The sequence below is a fragment of the Podarcis liolepis genome (genome assembly GCF_965112155.1).
Source record: "Podarcis liolepis genome assembly, chromosome: 11".
Lineage (NCBI taxonomy): Eukaryota > Metazoa > Chordata > Lepidosauria > Squamata > Lacertidae > Podarcis > Podarcis liolepis.
Window position 1 is genome coordinate 62,193,617 of NC_139565.1, and position 22,227 is coordinate 62,215,843.

Genomic DNA, 22,227 nt, shown 5'->3' on the forward strand with positions numbered 1-22,227 from the left:
CAAGCCACAGGGTGGGAGATCTGCAGCCCTCCAGAAGCTGCTCCAACTCCCATCAGGCGTCCTACTGGGAAGACCCAGTTTTCTGAGTGCATGTTCTGGAAGTTGGGCAATAGGGGCAGTACAGGATTCCTTTTGGTGTACCGACCTCCCCGCTGCACCAAGGATTCCCTGTCCGAGCTGCTTCAGGTCGTGGCGGATGTTCTCCTGGAGACACCTAGTTTGGTTGTCCTAGGGGATTTTAACATCCACGCCGACACGACCTTACAAGGGGCCGCTCGGGACTTCGTGGAAAGCATGGCCTCCATGGGGCTGTCCCTGAATAAGTTGGGCCCAACTCATAGTCATGGACATGCCTTAGACCTGGTATTCACCTCTAGCGACGTGGGTGATCTGACACTAAGTAAAAATGAAACCAAAGAAGTGCCATGGTCAGATCACTTCCTGGTGCAACTGGACTTCTCCGCGACCCTTCCCCTCTGCAGGGAGGTGGGACCAATTCGGATGGTCCGCCCCCGCCACTTAATGGATCCAAATGGTTTCCAGAGAGTGGTAGGGGATGCTTTATCCCGTGTTGATGGCCTTTCAGCTGATTCCCTGGTGGCCCGCTGGAATGCGGAGTTAACCAGGGCTATCGACTGTCTGGCTCCGAAGCGCCCTCTCCGATTGCATGAAGCCCGGACAGCCCCGTGGTTTTCTTCGGAGCTGAGGGCGATGAAACAATCGCTGAGACGGCTAGAGCGTCGGTGGCAGAAAACTCACTCCGAATCTGACCGGACACAGGTTAGAGCTCAACGTCGAGCCTACCAAGTGGCGATAGCGACGGCGAAGAAGACTTTCTTCACCGCCTCTATTGCATCTGCAGAAAATAGTAGCAGGAGACTCTTTCAGGTGGTCCGCAATTTAACGGAACCACCTTTACCATCGGGGCCTTGTAAAGACCCCAAGATCTCCTGCAACGATTTTGCAAAGTTTTTTGCAGATAAAATCACTCATATTCGGAAGGAGCTAGACACCACCGTGGGAGCAGGGCTGGGGCGGGAGAGTGCTAGAGCCCTGTCTGGTCAAGTTGCATGGAATCAATTTCAATCCGTTACCCCCGAGGATGTGGACAGGCTGCTTGGACGAGTGAAACCAACCACCTGTCTCCTTGATCCTTGCCCATCCTGGCTTATAAAAGCTAGCCGGGAAGGGCTGGGCGATGGGCTCTGCGGGGTGGTGAATGCTTCCCTCTGTGAGGGAACATTCCCAGATCCGCTGAAAGAGGCGGTCATTAAACTGCTTCTTAAAAAACCATCTTTAGACCCGGCCAGTATGGCCAACTATCGCCCAGTCTCAAATCTTCCATTCTTGGGCAAGGTGATTGAGCGTGTGGTTGCTGAACAACTCCAGGCACGCCTGGAGGATGCGGACCATTTGGATCCCTTCCAATCAGGGTTCAGGCCTCATCATGGGACTGAAACTGCCTTGGTCGCACTGGTTGATGATCTCCGGCGAGCTAGGGACAAAGGTGAGAGTTGTTTCCTAGTTCTGCTGGACCTCTCAGCGGCCTTTGATACAATCGACCATAACATCCTTCTGGACCGTCTAGAGGGGTTGGGAGCTGGGGGCACTGTTATACAGTGGTTTCGCTCCTTTCTCCTGGGCCGTGTTCAGAAAGTGGTGGTGGGGGATGAGTGTTCAGACCCTTGGGCCCTCACTTGTGGGGTGCCTCAGGGTTCCGTCCTCTCCCCCATGCTTTTTAACATCTATATGAAGCCGCTGGGAGAGATCATCAGGGGGTTTGGACTGGGTGTCCATCAATATGCAGATGATACCCAGCTCTACCTTTCTTTCAAATCAGAACCAGTGAAGGCGGTGAAGGTCCTGTGTGAGTGCCTGGAGGCGGTTGGAGGATGGATGGCGGCTAATGGATTGAGGTTGAATCCTGACAAGACAGAAGTACTGTTTTTGGGGGACAGGGGGCGGGCTGGTGTGGAGGACTCCCTGGTCCTGAATGGGGTAACTGTGCCCCTGAAGGACCAGGTGCGTAGCCTGGGAGTCATTTTGGACTCACAGCTGTCCATGGAGGCACAGGTCAATTCTGTATCCAGGGCAGCTGTCTACCAACTCCACCTGGTACGCAGGCTGAGACCCTACCTGCCCGCTGACTGTCTGGCCAGAGTGGTGCATGCTCTAGTTATCTCCCGCTTGGACTACTGCAATGCGCTCTACGTGGGGCTACCTTTGAAGGTGACTCGGAAACTACAACTAATCCAGAATGCGGCAGCTAGACTGGTGACTGGGGGGCGGCCGCCGAGACCACATAACACCGGTCTTGAAAGACCTACATTGGCTCCCAGTACGTTTCCGAGCACAATTCAAAGTGTTGGTGTTGACCTTTAAAGCCCTAAACGGCTTCGGCCCAGTATACCTGAAGGAGCGTCTCCACCCCCATCGTTCTGCCCGGACACTGAGGTCCAGCGCCGAGGGCCTTCTGACGGTTCCCTCATTGCGAGAAGCGAAGCTACAGGGAACCAGGCAGAGGGCCTTTTCGGTGGTGGCGCCCGCCCTGTGGAATGCCCTCCCATCGGATGTCAAGGTGATGGACAACTACCTGACATTCAGAAAACATCTTAAGGCGGCCCTATTCAGGGAAGCTTTTAATCTATGATATTTTAATGTTTTTTGTTTTCTGTGGAAGCCGCCCAGAGTGGCTGGGGAAACCCAGCCAGATGGGCGGGGTACAAATAATAAATTATTATTATTATTATTATTATTATTATTATTATTATTATTATTATCATCCCTGAGTGTTGCCCATGCTGGCTGCTGCTGGGGGTGACGGGAGCTCAGGAGGGCCAGAATTCGTGCCAGGACTGGCCTAACACAAACACCCCGTTGGCCAGAGACGAGTTTAACTGTGCACTGCATGAAGAAGGACCATCCTGAAACTTCAGTTTCATTGGAGGTCCCAGAGTTATTGTGTTAGGAGGGAGAGAGAGAAAGCTTTCTCTCTCTCCACCTTCCCCTTGCCATACATTGTGTCTCCTCTTCCTCACCATTTTTCTAAACGGAAAATCCCCCAAATGCTGTGACCATCCTGAAACTTCAGTTTCATTGGATGTCCCGGAGTTTTGGTTGCCCCCTTCTGAATTTTTCCCAGTTCTGAATTATAATTTTTGAGGTGAAATTGAGAATCTTTTTGTGGGTCGCAGTGGGGAAACTGGGGGGTTTGTGCCGGGAGCACTAATGCTGTCTTCTTTTGCCTGCATATCCCCATCCCTGACCCCGTTTAGCTAAGAAGGTGGAGATGAGGCATAAGAACAGGAAAGGCAACGTGGTCAAATGGTTCCGAGAAGACTTCTTCATCCCTGGGCCCGCCATCTTTTACACCGACATCTCCAACGTGGCCAAGGTAGGTGTGGCTTTTTGGACTGTTTCTTGCTAAGACTGCAGCCAGCTCTCAGCAGCCCACGCCTTCTAGGAGATGAGGGAGAGATTCAGAGCAGTTCACATTTAAAGCCAAAGCTATCAAATCCAGGCTTCCTGAAACAATATGAGAACGGAAACATAAGCTGCCTTTGAAATTCATACATCCTTGAGTTTTTCAGTGCCATTTCCTGGCCAAACAGTGTCTACAAAAAGGATTCTGCAAGCTAAAAGTGTCCAGAAAATGAATATATTAGTGTAAATAACATATGGAAATGCATTGTATTAGAATAAATTTTTTGAAGCCAAGCACCCATTGGTCTAAACTGCATGCCAAATTCTACTTACAGTGGATGCTTGGGTTGCGAACGTGATCCGTGCAGGATGCACTTTCGCAACCCGCAGCATTTGCAACCCGTGTTTGCGCATGCGCGGGTTGCGATTCAGCACTTCTGCGCATGCACAAAGTGGTACTTCCGGGTTTCGGTGGTCTGCAACCTGAAAAAACGCAACCTGAAGCGGTTGTAAACCGAGGTATGACTGCATTCTAAAAGGTCACATTACACAAGCTGCAAGCTGCCAGGCCAATGGATCCTGCAGGAGAATTGTGGAGTAGCCCTAGCCGTGCATCTGATGGGCCACTGCGGTGAGGAGAGCTGCTACCCTGCATGTCTGACCTTTGCTGGATCGAGAAGAGGCAGTGTGGTGCAGTGGCTAGAGAGTCTGACCAGGCGCTGGGAGACCTAGGGCTCAGAACCCCACTCAGCCAGGAAACTCATGGGGTCAGTCACAGTCTCTCGGTCTAAACTACCTCATGAGGATGAAATGGGGAGGAGAGAGAACCATGCATTGCCACCTTGGGCAGAAAAAGAGCATGAAAAGTTGACCCATTTGGTGCCCGTTTCATGAGGCACTGCCAAGCCAATGGGCTATGCCAGGCTTCCTCAACCTCGGCCCTCCAGATGTTTTTGGCCTACAACTCCCATGATCCCTAGCTAGCAGGACCAGTGGTCAGGGATGCTGGGAATTGTAGTCTCAAAACATCTGGAGGGCCGAGGTTGAGGAAGCCTGGACTATGCTAACATTGTGGTGGATGTTTTTGACGTATATTAAGAAATAAACACACAGCCTGCAGGTTCCCACCTAATCTGACTTCGTTTGGCATTGATTGATTATATAACTGATATCCACTATTACTGGCCCTCTCTGTTTCTGCAAGAACAGTTGTCTTATTTTCTAGTCTGACTTTAGATTGTACCTCTTCATGTTCCAAGGTCATAACCAGTTTTAGATGGGGATCGAAAATAGGAAGGCGTCACCTGACTCTTAGTTTTGTTTGTGAAATCTTTCAGTTACTTAAATAAACATTTAAATAAAATCAGGATTGGAGAGTTGGAAGGGACCCTGAGGATCATCTCAGGCAGAGTGGATGTGTCTTTCACTTGATTTGTCCCTTGGACTACTGAAAAGTGGTCAGATGCGGAGCAGAAGAAAACTTCCTCGTCTTTCTTCTTTGTGCCAGGCTTTTGGGGAGCACCTCACGCCCAGCCAGATCAACGAAGTCGTGTTGAAGGCGATTGACAACCTGACAGTGGAAGACAGAGTCGCCTCTCAGGCTGCAGGAAAACTGCTGAGTTCCTTCCTTGAGGAATGTGGGATGGACATGGAAGATGTAAGGCTCAAAATGGAGGCAGGGGGAAGCAGGTTTCCTCTAAATTAAACATTCTCTTTGGATGTAGAATCAGCTTGTTTCTAGGGGTGTAAGAAGGCATTGATTTCCATGTTTGTGGATTGCGCCTCTGTTTCCATTCTGCTGCAGTTCAGCTTCCAAAAAACAACCACCATGTTTTTAATCTCAGTTTTGTTTTGTTTGTTTTTCTTGGGGGGGGGGTAATAATCACTTTGAGCATCTTTTTTATCTTGTCATATATCATTCCCCCAAAATCCCTCATTTTCTTTCAGGTTCACCGCACTTTCTCATCCTGGTCTTCTTTTATCTTCTTCCAGCTGCCCATAGTTGTGAAGGAGATTTACAACCATCTCCACAGAATATCAGACCCCTGCACTAAGAATGAGACACTCACAGCTGTGATCAACCTTGCTACGAAGCGCCTGAACCCGGTCGTATATAGCCTGTTGGACTGCTCAGTGGAGTGTGATGAGTAAGGGCCTCTTAGAGATGAGTGCATTATGGGGGGGGTATATCCATCTTGCTTGCAAATCTCAGGGCGTCTCAGATGCCCTGCATAACCTGCGATCCACCAAGCCAGGCCACAGCCCTTCAGCCACGGATGGAGATTTCCCAACTCTGGGGCATCTCCCAGGTTTTTCAAGTAGAGCTGCCAACTTTTTGTCCCCTGGAAACTGCTTGCTCTGCAGGAATGAGGCTTTCTTCCACGCTGTGAAAAGCAGTACACAGTGTGGATCAAATTTCTATTCAAGGTTCAGGTGGAAGCCATGCCAGGTTTCCCACACACACACCTGGACAGTTGGGAGGGATGGGGAACAAATTCTGTTCCAAAACAAAAACAGCAGATGTAGACTGAGGCAAGGGGTGGGCTCCTCTGAGCCTGCCTGGCCTGTCACTCAGCAATGTGCATGTCTCTCCTCAAGAGGGATGTCAGCGGGGAGGAGAGCCAGCATGACTGGGACTGCCCAGCCACTGAGCAGCAGATGCAATCTCTGTCCATGTCTGCGCTCACACTGAGACTCTCAACCTCAGGCCTTGTCCTGGAAGAGCCTCCTTCTTCTGAACCCTCCTTGATGGCTCAAACCTCCTGCTTCAAGCGCCTCCCAGCTCCTCCCTTCCCCAGGCTGCTCCCCACCACGATCCAGGGTTTAGGGGTCGTCGTCTGAGGTCCCCCTGGCTAGGCGGTGCCCACCACTCTTACTCATCCAGCCGGTCCCTGACATTACCCTACAGACCCCACTAGCCCTCTGTCTCACACACACACCTTCTGGACAGTTGCAAGGGACAGGGAACAAATTCCGTTTGGGTCACTTTTAAGTGAGAGCTTACATCATTTGCAGTTTCCAAAATGAGAACTGTCGTATTTCAAAATTCGCACTATTCTGAATTTTTCAATGCAGTTCTCCAGTCAAGTAGCGCACGCGCGCACACACACACACACACACACACACACACACACACGTAGGCACACAAATGCATGAACTGGTGGAAATAACATATAGAAAGACATAAAATTAGAGGAGATTGATTTGCAAAAGGTGTTTAAGAGGCAAAACTGGATATGAAAATCTGCAAAGTGGAAATGGGGAGAGCTGAATTTAAGTGGGCTTTCTTAATTTATATTTCCGTTTCATACTTGCAAAAAATTGTGCCCCGAGTTACATATCAAAAAGGGGAATAGTAGTTTCTTTCTTTGCTAATGCACGTGCGATATAAAGGAAATACAGAAGGCCTGACTTTTTTTAAGAAAGGGAAAAAGGAAAAATTCTCTTTTGACAAATTGCAGAAGTGCTGCAGCGATCTGGAAGGCCTTGGTCTCCGATCCATACTCCAGCATCAAGCTGCTGAGACCCCTCCTGAAAAGGCTACAGGATGAAGACCCCAACACAGAAGTCACGTACAGGCGATGCAGCACTTCTCAAATGCCAATAGCGGTACGAAACCACTCAGTTTCCCTTTCCTGGGTGGTTCTTGAATGGGAGCTGGATGGGGCTGGGGCTTCTGGCTGCGGGGGAGGGTTGCATCTTAATAACTGGCCTCTGGGGTTCTTCCCAGTGGCATCTTAGTGGTCCATCACTGTGGGGGGTCTCCTGGAGCCCAGCCCTGGCTCAGGGGCAGAACACCTGCTTTGTATGCAAAAGGGCCCCAACATCTCCATGTCGGGGTGTCCCTCGCCTGGAACCCTGGACAGCCTCTGCTAGTCAGTGTAGACAATACTGAGTGAGATGGACCAGGGGTCTGAGTCGCGTCCTGCATAGAGAGTTGGGAGATCTGGATGTGACGATGTCCTCTGCTGAATGCTGTTCTCCTGTCCTTGTCCCTCCAGGCTACCAACGCTTTGTGTCTGATCCTGTCGCTACCTGAGGCTTCGGATGTACTGCAGAACAAGTTCCCCCAGCTGCTGCTTGCCCTTGTCACTCAGATCTATTTTCTTTTTGGGACGAGCAGAAGAGTTTCGAGGGCGACAAGTCTCATGCCGGAGCCCCCTTCACATCTCCATCCGCTGGCGTAAGGGACATGCCCGTGCATTTGGGGTGGCCCTCCCTTCTCTCTCTGGGCGCTTGCAAGCCTGACCGTAGCAGTGATGGCTCAGCCCTCCCCCAAGAGATAGGCTTCACTTGGACATGGAGTGTGCTGGTCCCGGGGGGAAGGTTACCGTTGGCGTAGTCAAAGTCCGGTCCTGGGTCACTAGCCTGGAAACAGTTCACAAGGAACTGTTCACATTACAATCTATTTCAGAGAAACAGACCAGACAAGAAAGGAGGAGGAGTGGCGTTATATGTCAGGGATGTGTATACCTGTGAAGAGATCCAAGATTTAGAACCTCAAAGCCAAAGTGAGAGCATTTGGGTCAAAATTAAGGGAGAGAAGAATAACAGAGACCTCATTGTGGGAGTTTACTATAGATCCCCAAGCCAAACGGAGGACATAGATGCTGCCTTCCTGGAACAGATGGCCAAGTATGCAAAAGGAAGGGAGATAGTAGTAATGGGGGACTTCAATTACCCGGATATTTGTTGGACGTCAAACTCAGCCAAGAGCATAAGGTCAAACAGATTCCTCACTGGCCTTGCAGACAACTTCATTGTCCAGAAAGTGGGAGAAGCAACAAGAGGAACAGCCATTTTAGATCTGGTCCTAACCAATGTTGATGACCTGGTTAGTGGGGTAGATGTGGAAGGATCATTAGGCGCGAGTGATCATGCTCTTCTGAAGTTTACTATACAGCGGAAAGTAGCAGCCAAGCATACTAGGACTCAATTTCTTGACTTTAAGAAAGCCGACTTCATAAAACTTAGGGAAGTGCTGGGTGAGATCCCATGGACAGCAATACTAAAAGGAAAGGGAGTTCATGATGGCTGGGAGTTTGTTAAGAGGGAGATAGTAAAAGCACAACGTCAGGCAATACCAATGAGACGAAAACATGGAAGATGCCTAAAGAAACCAGGGTGGCTATCTAAAGCACTTTTAACTGAATTAAGATTAAAAAAGGATGTGTACAAAAAATGGAAAAGGGGGGAAACCACCAAAGAGGAATTCAAACAAATAGCCAGCACGTGTAGACACAAAGTCAGAAAAGCTAAAGCACAGAATGAACTCAGGCTTGCTAGAGAGGTTAAAAGCAACAAAAAAGGTTTTTATGGGTATGTTCGTAGCAAAAGGAAGAACAAAGAAACAGTGGGGTCACTCAGAGGAGAAGATGGTGAAATGCAAACAGGGGACACAGAAAGGGCTGAACTCCTCAATGCCTTCTTTGCCTCAGTCTTCTCCGATAAAGAAAACAATGCCCGACCTGAAGAATTTGGAGCAAATGATTCAGCAAAGGAAACACAGCCCAGAATAACTAAGGAGATAGTACAAGAATATTTGGCTAGATTAGATGTATTCAAGTCTCCAGGGCCAGATGAACTGCATCCAAGAGTATTAAAAGAACTGGCAGATGTGATCTCAGAACCACTGGCAGTCATCTTTGAGAATTCCTGGAGAACAGGCGAAGTCCCGGCAGACTGGAGGAGGGCAAATGTTGTCCCTATTTTCAAAAAGGGGAAAAGAGAGGACCCAAATAATTACCGCCCAGTCAGTCTGACATCAATAGCAGGGAAGATTCTGGAACAGATCATTAAGCAAACAGTCTGTGAGCACCTAGAAAGGAATGCTGTGATCACCAATAGTCAGCATGGATTTCTGAAAAATAAGTCATGTCAGACTAACCTGATCTCGTTTTTTGACAGAATTACAAGCCTGGTAGATGAAGGGAACGCAGTGGATGTAGCCTACCTTGATTTCAGCAAGGCATTTGACAAGGTGCCCCATGATATTCTTGTAAAGAAGCTGGTAAAATGCGGTCTTGACTATGCTACCACTCAGTGGATTTGTAACTGGCTGACTGACCGAACCCAAAGGGTGCTCATCAATGGTTCCTCTTCATCCTGGAGAAGAGTGACTAGTGGGGTGCCACAGGGTTCTGTCTTGGGCCCGGTCTTATTCAACATCTTTATCAACGACTTGGATGATGGACTCAAGGGCATCCTGATCAAATTTGCAGATGACACCAAACTGGGAGGGGTGGCTAACACCCCAGAGGACAGGATCACACTTCAAAACGACCTTGACAGATTAGAGAACTGGGCAAAAACAAACAAGATGAATTTTAACAGGGAGAAATGTAAAGTATTGCACTTGGGCAAAAAAAATGAGAGGCACAAATACAAGATGGGTGACACCTGGCTTGAGAGCAGTACATGTGAAAAGGATCTAGGAGTCTTGGTTGACCACAAACTTGACATGAGCCAACAGTGTGACGCGGCAGCTAAAAAAGCCAATGCAATTCTGGGCTGCATCAATAGGAGTATAGCATCTAGATCAAGGGAAGTAATAGTGCCACTGTATTCTGCTCTGGTCAGACCACACCTGGAGTACTGTGTCCAGTTCTGGGCACCACAATTCAAGAAGGACACTGACAAACTGGAACGTGTCCAGAGGAGGGCAACCAAAATGGTCAAAGGCCTGGAAACGATGCCTTATGAGGAACGGCTAAGGGAGCTGGGCATGTTTAGCCTGGAGAAGAGGAGGTTAAGGGGTGATATGATAGCCATGTTCAAATATATAAAAGGATGTCACATAGAGGAGGGGGAAAGGTTGTTTTCTGCTGCTCCAGAGAAGCGGACACGGAGCAATGGATCCAAACTACAAGAAAGAAGATTCCACCTAAACATTAGGAAGAACTTCCTGACAGTAAGAGCTGTTCGACAGTGGAATTTGCTGCCAAGGAATGTGGTGGAGTCTCCTACTTTGGAGGTCTTTAAGCAGAGGCTTGACAACCATATGTCAGGAGTGCTCTGATGGTGTTTCCTGCTTGGCAGGGGGTTGGACTCGATGGCCCTTGTGGTCTCTTCCAACTCTATGATTCTATGATTCTATGAAAGTCCGGTCCTGGGTCACTAGCCTGGAAACAGTTCACAAGGAGCGGGGCTAGGTCCGAAGCAGGAAGCCAGGCGGGGAACAGGAACACTGGAGGGTCAGGTCTGGGTCCGGGCAGGAACAGGTACTCAACAATGACGTTGCTCCCGCAACCTGGGACCAGGCTGACTGGCTTTTATCTTCTCTGAGGCCAGGGGCGGCCCCGGCCCCCAGGAGACCCGCCTCTCAAGGCCTTAAGGCGAACACTCCTCCTGGGAGAAACCAGTTCCCTCCGCCTCTCTGCCCTGAGCCTCTGCAGTTCAGGAGAGGCTGAAGGGTTACTGGGCCCAGGGGGAGACTCACCTGTAGGCACTGAGTCCTCAACCACCTCTGGAGCCAGAGTGGATTCACCTGGTGCCTGCTGCTGAGGATCCGGCACAGGTACAGGCGCCTCAGAATCAAGGCCCTGCCCCAGTTCAGCCGGCCCTGCAGGCGGGGACTCCTGTGCAGGCTGGGATTCCTCCGGTTCACCCTCTGAATCGGATTCCCAGGCCATCACATGGAGGTTCTGCTTAGCTTGGGTAGCTAAGAGACCCAGGCTTCCCCAACCCCTGTGCTCTTCAGTCGCTTTGGACCACAACTCCCACCAGCCCCAGCCAGCACAACTCTGGTGAAGATGGGAGTTGTTGTAGTCCTAAGGACACTAGGATGGGAAAGGATGTTGGAGACTCTCCCACACGATGGGCTGATTTTGGCGTGGCGGGACTCACGTGTCATGAAACCTGAAGTCTCCATCGCAGCCGAAAGGTTGCAGCTTGTGCTGGAAACATGTGAGAGGCTGCGGGGGCTGGTGGTTGTGGCTGGATCCATCAGGCCAAGCAGCTCAAGACTGCTAGATGTCAAGGACCTAAAACTCCCCAGATGAACCTACCCAGACCTTGTGATCATCATCGGAGGCCCCTCTTCCTGTGCCTCCTCCACGAGAAGTCCAGAGGGTGCCAACACAAGAAGGGGCCTTTTCGGTGGTGGCTCCCCATTTGTGGAATGTTCTCTCAGGGAGGCATGCCTGGTACCTTCATTATATACCATTAGATGCCAGGCCAAAATGTTCCTCTTCAGTCAGGCCATTGGTGGATTAACACCCTACGCCCTTTCAGCTGTGTTTTGAGAGGAAGGAGGAGTTATTGGTTTGGTTTGTTCTTGTTTTTATTATTTATTTTGTGCTTTTTATCTTGTATTTTTGTGTTGTGAACTGCCCTGAGATCTATGGGTGAAGGGCAGTATACAATTTTTTAAAATGGATAAATAAATATAATATTCTTAATTCTTTCACTCGATTCAGGAGCACTGCGCAAGCTCTGAAAAACCTTATTAGATGTGGCGGCTACGTCAAAGAATACAACATTTTGGAGGTGCAAAGGTGCTGGGACATGCTGTCAAACCCAGAAAGCTTTTTCGATGGCATTCGTCTTCTGACAAGGTAAGACGGTGAAAAGGACTGGCAGGTGAGGCACGGAAGGCAGCCCACCAAGGCCTGCTTTCTGGGAAATGGGGATAAACATTGTTTATTTCAGAAAATGTATATGCTGTTTTTTTGTAATAAAACAAACAAACTTCAAAGCAGTTAAAAAGAAAAGATAAGAAAATATCGATTAGAAAAGCTGACAACAATAATTTGAGACTTTTGAAAAGTTAAAATAACAATAGACTAAAACCGGATTAACATTTGCACCAGCTTTCTAAACATCTGGGTAGGCTTGCCTAAACAAGAACGCTCTTAGCAGGTGCCCAAAAGAGTAAAGTGAAGGCGCCTGTTTGATATCAATAGGCAGGGAGTTCCGAAGTTTAGGTGCTGACACACTAAATGCAGAGCAGGCATTCTGTGGTGCCTGAAAGTGCCAATTCCACCAATCGAAGAGGTCGAGTGGGTGCATATGGGGTAATGGAGTAATGAACCTTCCCATTCCCCACGGAAAACTCTGCTGGCTTTGGAGATTTATTTGAAAGATACAGTGGTGCCTCGCAAGACAAGACGAAATTAATTCGTTCCGCAAGGTTTTTCTTCTTGCGAGTTTTTCGTCTTTCGAAGCACGGTTTCCCATAGGAATGCATTGAAAATCAATCAATGCGTTATTATGGAAACCGCCTTCAGACCAGGTCCGGGGACAGTCTGTCCCCCGACCTCTTCTGAAGGCTGGGGGGGGGGGGGACAAGGGCTTTTCTTCCCACCGCCAGCCTTCAGAAGGCTGTTCTGAAGGCTGGCGGTGGGAAGAAAAGCCCTTCTCCCCACCTCCCGCCCCGCAAGCTCCGGGGACAGGAGGGCTTTGCTGCCGACCGCCAGCATTTTAAAAGCCCCCGCTGTCCCGGGGCAATTTTAAAATGCTGGCAGGCAGCAGCGAAGCCTCCGCTGTCCCGGGGCGATTTTAAAATGCTGGCGGGCGGCAGCGAAGGCTTCACTGCCGCCCGCCAGCATTTTAAGATCGCCCGGGACAGCAGAGAAGTCTCCGCTGTCCCGGGAAGGCAGGCGGGGGGGAGCAAAGACTTTTGCCCCCCGCCGGCCTTCAGAAGAGGTCGAGGACCTCTTCTGAAGGCCGGCGGTGGGCGAAAGTCTTTGCTCCCGACCGCCAGCATTTTAAAAGAGGTCCCCGGAGATTTCCCTATGGGCTTTCTTCTTGCGAAGCAAGCCCATAGGGAAATTCGTCTTGCGGAACGACTCAAAAACGGAAAACTCTTTCGTCTTGCGAGTTTTTCGTTTTCAGAGGCGTTCGTCTTGCGAGGCACCACTGTACTGCACTGCACTCTCAAGCATCCTTCCTTGACAGAGAGAGCTAGATAGGACTTGGGATACGACTTGGGTGAAACTGGAGAGGAGCAGAAGGTAGTGACTGGGGCAACCCGATCAGGTGGGCGAGGTGCAAGTAATGAAATAATTATTATTATTATTATTATTATTATTATTATTATTATTATTATTATTATTATTATTCAGGAATACTTAGCGGTTCTTCCTGCCAGCTTCAGGCTTGTGCATCCTTTGTGTCTGATTTTGTGTTTCAGGACCTTGTTCGCCTTCTCCAAAGTGCACCTCAGAACGACTTTCAAACAGGCCAATGCCTACTTGCGCCGCCCTGACGTAAAGGAGAGGACGGTCGGGATGGCCTTCTTCACCGAGGTGAGAGTCGGAAACGGGGAATGCCTGCAGCTGCTCCTGCTTCGCAACAACCGCTCCCAGGCAGGCAAGGAAAGCAGAGGGTGTAAGGAGGTCTCCGGAGCCACCATTGATGGCTGGCAGGCCTGCCCTCTGCCCTCAGCTCTTATCTAACTCCTTGCGCTTTGCTCCCCCTTTCTTCCCACCCGGGGGGCTCTGCCCTCTGTCTGCCCCTCAGAGCCAGCATGGCACACAGGGCTGGGCTTTAGTGGCCGCAGCCTCTTCCCGTCCTCACCTGCTTTCCAGCAGCCTCTACAACAGCCTTTCCCAACCTGTGGGTCCCCAGATGTCGCTGGACTACAACTCCCATCACCCCTAGCTAGCAAGGCCAAAGCTCAGGAATGATGGGAGTTGTAGTCCAACAACATCTGGGGATCCACAGGTTGAGAACCGCTGCTCTACCAGCTGCCCAAGGGAGGAGGCCAGCAGCAGTGACCACGGAGATGCCATGGAGGGGCAACGAGAGGCCCCCTTACAGCCGCCACTGTCATTGGGCACAAGCTCTGGCTCATTCTCCTCCCTGAGCTCGGTGGCGGCAGCTCTGGCATGGAAAACAGGGACATTCCGGGATCAAATCAGAAATCGTAATTCCGGGGCTGTCCCTGGAAAATCAGGACACTTGGAGGGTATGGGGTACCGGCCTTCGGTTTCTGCGGCACAGATTTCCTCCTGCCCTCCCTACTTTCTTTGGCCTTGCACACATCAAGTGTTTTCTTTTTCAGCTCCTTTTCCACTCACGGATAGGCTTGTTTTTCGTGAAGCTAGACATATTGGAGGTCCTGAAGGAGTGGATGGGTCAAGCCAGCCCCCTCATGCAGCTCTTCAGCATCCGAGGACTGGGCTACATGTTGCAGCACCAGCTGGACGTAAGAGATTAGGAAGCGGCGTACAAATTAACCCCACAACGCTTTGAGGGAGCCATATCAGCCTTTCAATGAGGCTGTTAAAATGAGATTCCTTTGTTCTGCTGCAGCCTTATTCTCAGGTGCAGATCAGCACAGGAAGGAAGCTGCCTTAAAGAGAGTCAGGCCAATGGTCTGGCTACCTCAGTGTTGCCCACACGGACCGGCAGCAGCTCCCCAAGGTTTCTAGAGTCCCTCCCAACCCTGCGTGGAGATGCCAGGACTTGAACCCAGGACTTTCTGCATGCAAAGCAGACGCTCCCGCTCTGGTCCCTTCCCCTACTGGAGGCCCCCACCCTGCACAAGGACTCAGGAGAGAGCACCCGCTTGGGTTGTTTACTTTTGTGTAACGCTTACGCTGTGGCTTTTGGGGTGCAAACTGCATCTGCGTGCGCTGACTTCTCTGCCGTGACCGTGTTCCCTCGCCTGCTTCCTTGCTTCCTTCAGGAAGAGGTCTTGGAGATCTTCATCTCGCCCCTGATCAACTGCGCTTACAATCCGGACAAGAGTCTTGCCAAAGAGTCCATCAAGTGCCTGCAGCTCATGTCCCACCACTTGGTGGGGGAGGAGGAATACAGCTTGGCCGGCTGCAGCCTTTGCGCTCAACTCTTGAAACACTTCAATGATGTAAGTCAACAAGCCGACTCGAAATGGGCTTCATCCATGCCCTGGTGCTTCCCAAACATTTGGGGGGGGGGCTGCCCCTTTGGTTCCATAGCCTCATCCCCAGTGCCCCCTACACTATGAAGAGAATCACAGTGGTACCTTGGTTCTCAAACTTAATCCGTTCCAGAAGTCCGTTCCAAAACTAAAGCGTTTCAAAACCAAGGTGCGCTTTCCCAGAGAAAGTAATGCAAAATGGATTAATCCATTCCAGACTTTTAAAAACAACCCCTAAAACAGCAAGTTAACATGAATTTTACTCTCTAACGAGACCACTGATCCATAAAATGAAAGCAATAATCAATGTACCATACTATAAAATAAATAAGACAGCATTGTAGATGATTAAAATTTAAATAATTTTTTTTCTTACCTGCACTGATGATAGTCATTGTTTGGATGGGGGACTTTTATCCATTTCCGCAGTCACACAATCAGTGTGGGTTCCACACAGTCACAAAAACTAATTAACCAAAAAAGCCTCAAAAACAAAAATGCAAAATAAATAGTAAAAACAAAAGCGCCAAATACAGTACCACCTTAGTTCTCAAACTTTAATCCGTTCCGGAAGTCCATTTGACTTCTGAAATGTTCGAAAACCATGGCGCGGCTTCTGATTGGAGCAAGCGCCCTGAAAAAAATAGCCGACAGCCGCATCGGACGTTCGGCTTCCGAAAAACGTTCAAAAACTGGACACTTATACTTCCAGGTTTTTGGCGTCTGGGAACCAAGGCATTTGAGTACCAAGGCGTTTGAGAACCAAGTTATGACTGTATTCAGAATAGAGGTTTGCACGACCCACTAAGGAAGATGATAACACAAAATCAAAATTCCTTTTTATCTTCCTTCCTTCCTTCCATCCATCCATCTTCTTTCTTCTCCTTTTGTTTTCCTTGGTGTCCTCTGCTCAGGGCCATAGATTATTGGGCTCTTTGGGCATGGTCAACGGGGGAGGGGGGCAACTCCCCCTTCAATCAAGCAAATAAAGAAAAATACTTAATTAACTGACCAATCGCATCACAGATAGCTTGGTTCTTCTGCCACCCCCCCCCAACATTAATACTGCTTCACCAACATAAATCCTGACTACGCCCATGTTGGGCTCCAAGGAAGGTGATGGCTTGTTGGTGAAGGACCCTGAGTGAGAGACAGGGAAGGGAAGAGGCTGGGAGGGTTGACCCCTTTCCTGGTGAGACAAGGGTTAAGAGCTGCCCTTGAGAGAAGGCTCTGCATTTCTGTTTCTCTTTCTGTTTTTATTTAGATCAGTTTCTTTCCTTATATTATGGAAAAGCCTTAATAAAGACTTATGGGGAAAATTGAAGATAATAACACAGTGAAATTCAGAACACCAGCTGTGCCAGCTTGCCCCCACGATTGAGGGGGCTGGCGCTGTGCAACATGCGCATGTCATGCACACACGCCATGTGCCACACACACACCGCATTTATACCTCAAGCCCCCCTCTGTCAGCCCCCCACAAGTGACCCCACTGGCCTAATCGGCAAGACTTCTTGCTTCACCTGCACTTCAGGTGACTCTGTCTGCCAGCAGGTGATGCTGGCAGAACTTTAGATGCACCAGGATGAACTCAGTCCGTTTTTGGCCTACAACTCCCATGATCCCTAGCTAGCAGGACCAGTGGTCAGGGATGCTGGGAATTGCAGTCTCAAAACATCTGAAGGAGTGGATGGGCCAAGCCAGCCCCCTCATGCAGCTCTTCAGCATCCGAGGACTGGGCTACATGTTGCAGCACCAGCTGGACGTAAGAGATTGGTGGCGGGGGGCACATTAGGAAGCGGCGTACAAATTAACCCCACAACGCTTTGAGGGAGCCATATCAGCCTTTCAATGAGGCTGTTAAAATGAGATTCCTTTGTTCTGCTGCAGCCTTATTCTCAGGTGCAGATCAGCACAGGAAGGAAGCTGCCTTAAAGAGAGTCAGGCCAATGGTCTGGCTACCTCAGGGTTGCCCACACGGACCGGCAGCAGCTCCCCAAGGTTTCTAGAGTCCCTCCCAACCCTGCGTGGAGATGCCAGGACTTGAACCCAGGACTTTCTGCATACAAAGCAGACGCTCCCGCTCTGGTCCCTTCCCCTACTGGAGGCCCCCACCCTGCACAAGGACTCAGGAGAGAGCACCCGCTTGGGTTGTTTACTTTTGTGTAACGCTTACGCTGTGGCTTTTGGGGTGCAAACTGCATCTGCGTGCGCTGACTTCTCTGCCGTGACCGTGTTCCCTCGCCTGCTTCCTTGCTTCCTTCAGGAAGAGGTCTTGGAGATCTTCATCTCGCCCCTGATCAACTGCGCTTACAATCCGGACAAGAGTATTGCCAAAGAGTCCATCAAGTGCCTGCAGCTCATGTCCCACCACTTGGTGGGGGAGGAGGAATACAGCTTGGCCGGCTGCAGCCTTTGCGCTCAACTCTTGAAACACTTCAATGATGTAAGTCAACAAGCCGACTCGAAATGGGCTTCATCCATGCCCTGGTGCTTCCCAAACATTTGGGGGGGGGGGCTGCCCCTTTGGTTCCATAGCCTCATCCCCAGTGCCCCCTACACTATGAAGAGAATCACAGTGGTACCTTGGTTCTCAAACTTAATCCGTTCCAGAAGTCCGTTCCAAAACTAAAGCGTTTCAAAACCAAAGTGCGCTTTCCCAGAGAAAGTAATGCAAAATGGATTAATCCATTCCAGACTTTTAAAAACAACCCCTAAAACAGCAAGTTAACATGAATTTTACTCTCTAACGAGACCACTGATCCATAAAATGAAAGCAATAATCAATGTACCATACTATAAAATAAATAAGACAGCATTGTAGATGATTAAAATTTAAATAATTTTTTTTCTTACCTGCACTGATGATAGTCATTGTTTGGATGGGGGACTTTTATCCATTTCCACAGTCACACAACCAATCTATCAGTAGCTAAACTGGGTTCCACACAGTCACAAAAACTAATTAACCAAAAAAGCCTCAAAAACAAAAATGCAAAATAAATAGTAAAAACAAAAGCGCCAAATACAGTACCACCTTGGTTCTCAAACTTTAATCCGTTCCGGAAGTCCATTTGACTTCTGAAATGTTCGAAAACCATGGCGCGGCTTCTGATTGGAGCAAGCGCCCTGAAAAAAATAGCCGACAGCCGCATCGGACGTTCGGCTTCCGAAAAACGTTCAAAAACTGGACACTTATACTTCCAGGTTTTTGGCGTCTGGGAACCAAGGCATTTGAGTACCAAGGCGTTTGAGTACCAAGGCGTTTGAGAACCAAGTTATGACTGTATTCAGAATAGAGGTTTGCACGACCCACTAAGGAAGATGATAACACAAAATCGAAATTCCTTTTTACCTTCCTTCCTTCCTTCCTTCCTTCCTTCCTTCCTTCCTTCCTTCCTTCCTTCTTCTTTCTTCTCCTTTTGTTTTCCTTGGTGTCCTCTGCTCAGGGCCATAGATTATTGGGCTCTTTGGGCATGGTCAACGGGGGAGGGGGCAACTGCCCCTTCAATCAAGCAAATAAAGAAAAATACTTAATTAACTGACCAATCGCATCACAGATAGCTTGGTTCTTCTGCCACCCCACCCCACCCAACATAAATACTGCTTCACCAACATAAATCCTGGCTACGCCCATGTTGGGCTCCAAGGAAGGTGATGGCTTGTTGGTGAAGGACCCTGAGTGAGAGACAGGGAAGGGAAGAGGCTGGGAGGGTTGACCCCTTTCCTGGCGAGACAAGGGTTAAGAGCTGCCCTTGAGAGAAGGCTCTGCATTTCTGTTTGTCTTTCTGTTTTTATTTAGCTCTATTTCTTTCCTTATATTATGGAAAAGCCTTAATAAAGACTTATGGGGAAAATTGAAGATAATAACACAGTGAAATTCAGAACACCAGCTGTGCCAGCTTGCCCCCACGATTGAGGGGGCTGGCACTGTGCAACATGCGCGTGTCATGCACACACGCCATGTGCCACACACACACCGCATTTATACCTCAAGCCCTCCTCTGTCAGCCCCCCACAAGTGATCCCCCTGGCCTAATCTGCAAGACTTCTTGCTTCACCTGCACTTCAGGTGACTCTGTCTGCCAGCAGGTGATGCTGGCAGAACTTTAGATGCACCAGGATGAACTCAGTCCGTTAAGCTCCTTAACGGTGGTGGGCAAAAGCCCCCGGGGTTGGTCCCCTGTTGCGTGGGCCCAGCCAACACCCTCAAACAACCAGACCCATAGTGAACGAGAAGCGTTTGCTCAGCTAAACTCCCTGAAACCTGTGAGACGGGTTTACCCTGCACAGCACTTGGGACTGACTGGTGTTCTCCTCCTCTCTCTCCTCAGGAGGACAATGAGCTCAGGGTTTGCTCCATCATTCTTTTCGGGACGCTTTTGAGGGGCATGAAGGAAGAGCACAGAAACAGGGTGGAGGACATTGTCATCAGGAGCCTCGTCCCCTTGATAATCCAGCTGACTGACCCTGTGAGCGGAGAGGTAGGTTGAGGCTGGAAGGGCCAGTCTGGGCATCGCCTGGCCCCTTTGGCAAACTCCTTCTCCCTGGCAACTGTCACACGCAGCTGGAACGCAGAGCAATGTTTCTCTGCCTGTGGAAGCCCCTTACGATACCAATGCTGGGTGGTCCTTGAAGCATCTGTTGCAGCTGAGGAACTCTCCCCTTTCCTGGGAATTTCCACACGAGGAGCGTTGCTCTGCGTGTTCCAGCAGGGCTTGGAGAATCATCCCATGCTGCCCCACAGATCAAGTAATGCATAGACTGGACTTGAATGGGTGGGCCTCGATTGTGCTTGGGGTCTGAGTCACCACCACACCTGAGGTCAAAAAGGGATTTTTCTGTCCAGGTCAGAAAAGTTAGAGATCTTGGGGTCTTTTTTCACCCCCTTTCCCTTGCTCAAGTCACTTGTTCTGCAGATACCATGCTGTGGTTGGGATTGCTCTGCAGAAGGTTGGAACCGTCAGAGTCATCGAACCACAGAATCAGAGTTGGAAGGGACCCCAAGGTCCTCTAGTCCAAGCCCTGCAATGCAGGAATCTCAACTCAAGCATCCTTGACAGATGGTCCTCCAACCTCTGCTTAAAAACCTCCAGTGAAGGAGAGGCCACCGCCTTCCAAGGATGCCGGTTCTGGAAGTCTTCTGATCCAGGCTGGTTAGCTTGAAGGAGTGGAAGCCCTGCAGGGTTGGTTCCAAAACCTGGTCATTAGACACCATCTGAAACACCCAGGTTTGAGTTCCTGGGATTGGAAGCTAAGCCTTGACACCTCTGCTGTCACTGTGATCAGCTGACGAGGCCGGCCTGGTGGAGGTTCATTTAGCAGCCAGTAACCAGAGGGAGGGTCTTTTTCAGGGTGGCTCCTCTCTATGGAATCACTTCCCTTCTGAGCGCAAGTGAGCCCCTACATTAGTGGCGTTTTGATGCTTGTTAAAAAGCTAAGTGAGCTCTCAGGGTTGAATTCCCAGTGGGCTAGTTGTGTTTTTAACCCTACCTGGGCTACTGTCTGCATTTTATTTGCATTGCGGCCTCAATGCAGATATGTATATTTTCAAAGCTGTTGCAAGCCTAAGGCTTGATGTGAAGTAAAATGTCACCCCTCCTTTCAATTCTAGGAGTGTCGAATTGTCCTTAACACAATTGTCACCTTCCTGAAACTGGGGGAGCTGCCCACTGACATCTTTGAGTCTGTGCAGCAAGACAGACTCTACTACAGATTCTCAGTTATCTGCAAGTACATTGTGAGTAAAATTTACATGGTCAACTGTTCCCTCCAGACTCTTTCACCAGTTTCCTTCAGAAGAGAAGAAATTTCCTCACCATTTCTTAAGTTCGGGGACTCACTTACTTTCCTCCCAAACTGTGTGTGTTTGATGAGGGCAGTGGGAGTTGCAGGCTTATTTTATTCTACTGCCTGGCTACTATCATATTTTGTATCCACCACAATGCCCCAGATCACGGCTTGGGTGAGGAAGTGGAAGAATATCTAGATGAAATTCTGCAAAATAGACTCTTGAGAAATGGGTGTGTGTGTGTGTTGATTTTTCTTAGAAAGATGCTGTGCAACAGCTGCTCCTCCCTCTCTCCCTCTGCTAAATTAACCCCCCAGTTTTATGCTATTGTGGTGTATTGATGTGCATCCCCCTGGATTAGCTGTGGCTGCAGGCCCTCAAAGTGTCCCTATTTTCCAGGGACGTCCTTGTTTTAGAGAAGCCATCCGTTTCTGGTTTGATCCTGGAATGTCCACTTTTCCTTAGGATGTCCCTATTTTCATTGGAGAAATGTTGGAGGGTATGGAGTTAGCCGACCTCTGAGCCGTCCTCAGGCAATCCTGTATGGGCATGTTTTTTAACATTTTGTTAATGTTTTATTGTGGTTTTATGTGTGTTGGATGCTGCCCAAAGTGGCTGGGGCAACCCACTAAGATGGGTGGGGGGGTATAAATAGTCAAATTATCATTATGGAATGGGGCGTCCCTGTTTTCATCAGAGAAGTGTTGGAGGGTATGTGGCTGCAGCATCTGCCTTCTCATCTCCCTGTGTCTGTATCTGTGGCATCAGCATCAGCCAGCCACAGCCACCAGCTTGCCCTTGCCTTCACCACCACAGATGTCTTCTAAGACATTTTGTCACGATTATCTATGTGCAGCACAGCCACAAACAGAGGCCCAGCAACACTGCCACATCCACAGCTAAGCTATGGAACTCACTGCCACAAGACACACAGGTGACCACTACCTTGGATGGCTTTAAAATAAGACTGGACAAATTCATGGAGGGTGGCTCTGCTCTGCCTCCGTAGTTCTGCCAACTAAACCAGCTAAAATTTTCTGTGCTCTTAATACTTGGGCATGAAGTGTGATTCTACCTTATATAAAAGGCAGTAGTATTACTGTGGGTGGCCAATTTGGAAATAATGAGGTCATACTTTGCAAGTATTGTAAGAGGGATAGAAATGCGT

General features: G+C 49.4%; 2 protein-coding genes across 2 annotated transcripts in view; both read left to right on the forward strand.

Moving 5' to 3' along the window:
• The window catches only part of LOC310688918 (maestro heat-like repeat-containing protein family member 7), a gene marked incomplete at its 5' end in the record, with an annotated part of 28,240 nt that extends 12,879 nt beyond the window's left edge, over nucleotides 1-15,361 (forward strand). The window contains 9 exons of the mRNA XM_083465973.1: nucleotides 3,276-3,394; nucleotides 4,931-5,080; nucleotides 5,416-5,570; nucleotides 6,885-7,032; nucleotides 7,425-7,606; nucleotides 11,841-11,978; nucleotides 13,556-13,670; nucleotides 14,429-14,572; nucleotides 15,056-15,361. Coding sequence (XP_083322099.1) covers nucleotides 3,276-3,394; nucleotides 4,931-5,080; nucleotides 5,416-5,570; nucleotides 6,885-7,032; nucleotides 7,425-7,606; nucleotides 11,841-11,978; nucleotides 13,556-13,670; nucleotides 14,429-14,572; nucleotides 15,056-15,355 — 1,451 coding nt within the window. The 3' untranslated portion in view covers nucleotides 15,356-15,361. The remainder of the gene's footprint in view (nucleotides 1-3,275; nucleotides 3,395-4,930; nucleotides 5,081-5,415; nucleotides 5,571-6,884; nucleotides 7,033-7,424; nucleotides 7,607-11,840; nucleotides 11,979-13,555; nucleotides 13,671-14,428; nucleotides 14,573-15,055) is intronic.
• Nucleotides 15,362-16,950: 1,589 nt separating this feature from the next.
• On the forward strand, nucleotides 16,951-21,284 carry LOC310689040 (maestro heat-like repeat-containing protein family member 7). The gene is made up of 4 exons (XM_083466289.1): nucleotides 16,951-17,033; nucleotides 17,535-17,714; nucleotides 19,603-19,752; nucleotides 20,883-21,284. The coding sequence occupies exons 1-4, from the start codon at nucleotides 16,959-16,961 to the stop codon at nucleotides 21,255-21,257; spliced, it is 780 nt and encodes a 259-aa protein (XP_083322415.1). The 5' UTR covers nucleotides 16,951-16,958; the 3' UTR covers nucleotides 21,258-21,284.
• The last annotated feature ends 943 nt before the right edge of the window (nucleotides 21,285-22,227 follow it).